Source organism: Phodopus roborovskii, unplaced genomic scaffold, assembly GCF_943737965.1.
Source record: "Phodopus roborovskii unplaced genomic scaffold, PHOROB, whole genome shotgun sequence".
Lineage (NCBI taxonomy): Eukaryota > Metazoa > Chordata > Mammalia > Rodentia > Cricetidae > Phodopus > Phodopus roborovskii.
In genome coordinates, this window is record NW_026126517.1 from 17,172,008 (window position 1) to 17,177,590 (window position 5,583).

Consider the following 5,583-nt stretch of genomic DNA (forward strand, 5'->3'; position numbering starts at 1 on the left):
AGGTTCTGATTCTCATCACCTCATTCCTAGAACCTGGTTGCTAATGTGATTGGAAAGAGATAATTTAACATTACCAAGAATTTCTTTCCACAGACTCACAGGAGCTGATTCTTCCATAAGCATGACGAACAACACCATGGTGACAGAATTCATCTTGCTGGGCATCCCTGAGACAACAGGCCTGGAGAAGGTCCTGCTTTTCCTGTTCTCAGCACTGTATGCCTGTGCCCTCCTGGGAAACTTCCTCATTCTTACTGCAGTCATCTCTTCTCAGAGACTCCACACACCCATGTACTTTTTCTTGGGAAACCTCTCCATCTATGACTTGGGTTTTTGTTCCACAACAGCTCCAAAGATGTTGTCTTATCTTTCAGGACAGGGTCAAGGGATCTCTTTCCAGGGTTGTGTTGTGCAACACTTCTTCTATCATTGTCTGGGTTGTACTTTGTGTTTCCTGTACACAGTGATGGCCTATGACCGCTTTGTTGCCATATGCTTTCCTTTGAGATACACAGTCATCATGAACCACAGAGTGTGCTGTGTCTTGGCCACAGGAACCTGGATGAGTGGCTGTGTGCACTCCATTATCCTAACTACCCTCACTTTCCAGTTGCCCTATTGTGGCCCCAGTGAGGTGGGTTATTACTTCTGTGACATGCCTGCGGTGTTACTGCTGGCTTGTGAGGACCCCTCTTTAGCACAGAGGGTAGGCTTTACAAATGTTGGTCTTTTATCTCTTATTTGCTTTTTCCTAATTCTTGTGTCTTATACTCGAATTGGGATCTCGATCTCAAAAATCCATTCAGCAGAAGGCAGACAGAAAGCATTCTCCACCTGCAGTGCCCACCTTACTGCCATTGTCTGTGTTTATGGACCAGTCATCATCATCTACCTACAGCCCAATCCCAGCCCACTCTTTAGTGCAATAATTCAAGTTTTGAACAATCTTGTAACACCCACACTCAACCCAATGATCTACAGTCTGAGGAATAAGGAAGTGAAAGCAGCCCTCAGGCATGTATTTTTAAAGAGGTGTCTCAGCCTTGAAAATAAATGAAAACATCTAAATTGTTGCTGAATAAAGTCTGATTCATAATTTAAAATGACAGATTTGAATCTGCAGCTTATTTCGTAAGACAAATTGACATCCATATCATCAAAGTCATATTAAATTGAAATATACATTATGTAAATTTACCACTTCCTTCACTGTTTGAAGATACATATTTATTTTATATCTCCCTGTGTTTTATAGTGAACGTCTCTTAGAAAACCCAGTGTTGATTTTCGTGTGTGTGTGTTTCTTTGTATAGCCTTGGACATTCTAGCTCTGTTGACCAGCCTGCTCTCAAAGGTAGAGAATTATCTGCCTCTGTCTTCCAAGGGCTAGGATTAACCAGACCTCCTGTGTTGATTTTTGTGCTGTGTGCATTCTATGCAAGCACTATTCTTCCTCAAGGGTGTGCTAGTCTTCTAACTCTTTAAATGTGATCCATCACAATGTATCTGTTCCTACTTACATGTCTCCTGAACATTTATTGTTAATTTTATCTGTAGAGTATCAACCAGTACAGTGTGTATTTTTATTATTAAATGCTAACAACTTACATATGTTCCCTGATGGGTATATTGCAGTCATGATAAAGTAAGGGTATACTATTTTACAATGCTGGCAACACAGAATAGCATATAGCCTCAATTAAATTACAGTAGTGATTGTATGGTTGAGAGTTCATGATGGTGTCCATTGCCTTATATTGTGAAAGAGCATCTCATTGTCAGAATATCAAATTCTGACTGTGAAGTATAGTTTCTATTGACTGTATATCACTTTTTACATCATCATGAAAGCAAATGTTCTAGGTATAATCATTGTGAGTGGGGGACCATAAATGGTAGAGTTGCCAAATAATGAACTCCAACTTAATCAATCATTCCCCTTGAAGGGCTCACTTCAATTCTTTTATCAACACAGCATTTTAACAAGCTTACTGAGGCTGATGTCCACTTAGTAGATCTGTGAGCTTGACTTATGAGGGGAAGTGGTCATAAGAAGACAAAATCTTTCAGAGAGACAATCCCTTTTCAGAGAGATTAAAAATACATCAAATGATGAAGTTTCTCTTGGACTAGACAACATTTATTTCCCCTACCAAGTCTAAAACAGTAACTGTAAATGCATATAACGACCTCAAAATTTTGGACTCTTTGGGAAAATGAGAGTATGGATAGAGGAATGGATGTCAAATGATAAATAATAATGGTAGAGAAGAATGCTATTTCTTTCCCCCTTGGCATACAATCATTGTTAACAATAAAATACAATTTCTCTTACATTTGCTTGGTACTAGCCAGAGACAAATTCTGGGTAAAATTCTAGAAAAGAATACTGGTTAAGTAAATAACATGATTTTAACTTCTGTGTATATGTCACTAAAAACTTCAGCCTCATCAACATCAACCTTACAAGGACACACAACTCACAAGATTATAAAGTCTTCATACTTTATTCTCAAGATCTTTGAGTCCTGTTTCTACCAATTTTCTGAGTTAGGTGCTATAGCAATAGAAAAATAATTATCTACCTAGAATCCTCAGAGGCTCACCTCAAGGATCGCATCATCCTTCTCTGCCTTTAGCTATGTTTTGGGATGTTTGCATTATATTTCTTTTTATATCTGGAATTCAATACCTGACAGCAGATTTAAGGAGGGTGATTTGTTTGAGCTTGAAGTTACAGAGTCTTCATCACAGGGTTACTTGATTCTCTGTGTGTGGGCCTGCAATGTAAGTAAATCTTGTTTCCAGGAATATGTGGTAGAAGTTATTCACTTTATGATGGGCAAAGAGTAGAAAATGATAGGGCCCTCAAAATATGGCCCAGTGAACTATTTGCTCAAGACAGATGTGTCCCTTAATATTTCCACTAGGAGTAATAATATTAATATATGAGACTACATATTCCATATTAATATCATCTCTCTTTCATTCAATGTTTCCTCCCTATCTAATAATTCAGAAATCACCTACTTTCCAATCAGTTTCCTTTTTGTTTGGTTTTGTTTGTTTTACTTTTTATAATTTTTTTTAATTAGAAACAATCTTATTTTATACATCTGTCCCAGTTCCCTCTCCCTCTCATCCTACCAAGATGTCCAGGAAAACCCCCATCCCATCTCCCATACACTCCCCAGGAAGGGTGAGGCCTTCCATGAGGGATCATCAAAGTCTGTCAAGTCATTTTTTTAGTATTAAAAATACTTTTCTCTCTTTTTTTGATTGTTTAATACTGAGTTCTGAGATCTTTTTCTTTTTTAAAAATAGATTTTCATTTAAATTAAAATTACCCCTCTCTCTGTCCTCTGATGCCTCCCACCAACCCCTCATCCCACCCATATACTCCCCAGGGAGGATGAGGCCTCCCATGGGGGGTCATCAAAGTCTGTCACATCATTTGAGACAGGGCCTAGGCCTTCACCCATGTATCTAGACTGTGTGAATATTCCCTCCATAGGAAATGGGCTCCCCAAACCATTCATGCACTTGGGATAAATACTGGCTCCATACATACGTTTCTTACACAATCCATCCCAACAGCAGTTTCCCTTCCCTTCATTCCTCCCAGCTCCCCCAGCACCCAGTTTCTTCACTGGCCACCATCTGTGTCCAGGTTCTTGGCAATGAGCCCCTGTATACCCAAAGTGGCATAGTTCCAATGTACAGTAGCACAAGGTAAATATTCCAAATCCCAAAGAAAGATATAAGAGAACACAAAGGAAGGATTAGATTGAAGCAAGACCAAAACTATACAAGGAAGCAGAAATTCTGTGACTATATGCCCAGCATCTAGGGATCTCGCCTATTGTGCATTTGATCTTGCCATTTGTGGTCCACATGGCTTTAAAAAAAAAAAGACAGAAAGAAAGAAAAGAAAAGAAGAAAAAAAACCAACATAACTCTTTATTGATTCTTGGTAATTCCATATCACGCACCCCAATACCACTCGCTTTCCACTCCAGCGGCTCTTGTCCACCATAATTAATTAAAAATAAAAAAAAAAAAACAAACAAAAACGTCTATCTCTTTCCTCAATCTTTCCAACCCCTCTTTATTCATCCCAGTGGTGGGTGAAAAACTATCCCTTTTGTCCAATCAGTCCCACCTGCAAAATGTTCATTGCAATGAGTCATTGGTCTGGTTCAAGGCCTCTGGCACACCATCATCACTGGATCCTCACCCAAACTTCTCTCAGATATCCAGCTGTTGCCTTGAGTCATGGAGATGCTGTGATTAATGGTTATCATTCTGCAGGACCAGTCCATTTAGGCACTCCAGCAGGTCACAGATAGGGTAGATATTAGGGTGGGCCAACCCAAGGCCCAGAATGTGGGTTCAGCAGGTCAGTCTGGGCCACTGGTCCCTCAGCTAGGGGAAGATCCTGTTCTCTTAGGCCTATGCCATCTAGGCCAGCTCTCCCACACCAAAGATGAAGGGTGGAGCCATCTCTATGAATTGCTGGGGCCAGCTCTTCCATGGGAACAGAACTAGCTCTCCTTCTGCAGAGCCCATTAAGGGGCAAGGCCAGCCAACCCAAGGCAAGTGAGGATGTGGCAGCTCAGCATGACCCTTGGGATTTCAACACACATGGTTCCTATTTACCCCCTTTGGTAGCATGAACCATTGACATCTTCACAGACCCCCCAGCTGCAACAGAAACACAGATATCACCACAGTACACCTTGGTAAGTATAGACTCAGCTACAGAAAGTCCCTCAGACACCAACATGGTCTCAAGTGGCTATCCAAACTCACGGTATCAGCACTGCCCCCAACACATGGATATTAATTTTAAGCTGGCTTCACTTGTTCCCACATCTTTCCTTGAGAAATGTTCCATATTCTGAACTTATCTACCATCCTAAGATTGCCGTTCTTGCTTATCTCTGATCATCAAAACGTCATAAATCACTCTTGTGATGGACTGCCTGCAAAGAAAGCTACTGAATGCCTGACCTCAATGATTTACTTTTCAATATTAATGGAAGCATAACCCTTGCATTTTGCATGCCTGTAAATTTATTTAGATATGCAAGAAACAGGCAAGTGCCAAACCCTTACATATATTGTGTACATTTCTATTGGACAAAAGATGAATCGCATGTAACTCAGTGATGTCCAATCAGGTGTAAAAAATATCTATGAAAGGACACTTGGGCTTGGGAGAATGCAAAGCCATATGTCCTGTTTACCTAGTTGAAAACATGGTTCTACCTCATTATGAGACTAGATTTATTCATAATTTATATGTCTCAAAGGAATGGAATTAATAGTACATATATACATATTAGATTATGAAATGAATAATTCAAAAATAATTATTGGTTCCCTGTTCTGTAAAATAGGATCTTGGGAATGGAAGTACACAAAAGTAATATGAGTAGCTGACAAACATAAAATGAATTCTACAGTTTGTTTTTTATTTCATTTTGTGTGTGTGTGTGTGTGTGTGTGTGTGTGTGTGTGCTCTTATTTGGTCACAATTTGTTGGGGATTTTGTGGGTGTTATTTTATTTTATTGTGTTT

At 39.6% G+C, this 5,583-nt stretch overlaps 1 protein-coding gene across 1 annotated transcript; it reads left to right on the forward strand.

The window, feature by feature from the left end:
- Positions 1-118: 118 nt before the first annotated feature.
- Positions 119-1,057, forward strand: LOC127231426 (putative olfactory receptor 10D4). The gene has a single exon (XM_051196964.1). It carries the CDS (start codon positions 122-124, stop codon positions 1,055-1,057), a length of 936 nt encoding a protein of 311 aa, XP_051052921.1. The 5' UTR covers positions 119-121.
- Positions 1,058-5,583: the final 4,526 nt, after the last annotated feature.

Excerpts from the sequence above, each read along its gene's own strand:
- LOC127231426 (XM_051196964.1), top strand. The coding sequence starts at position 122 with ATGACGAACAACACCATGGTGACAGAATTCATCTTGCTGGGCATCCCT.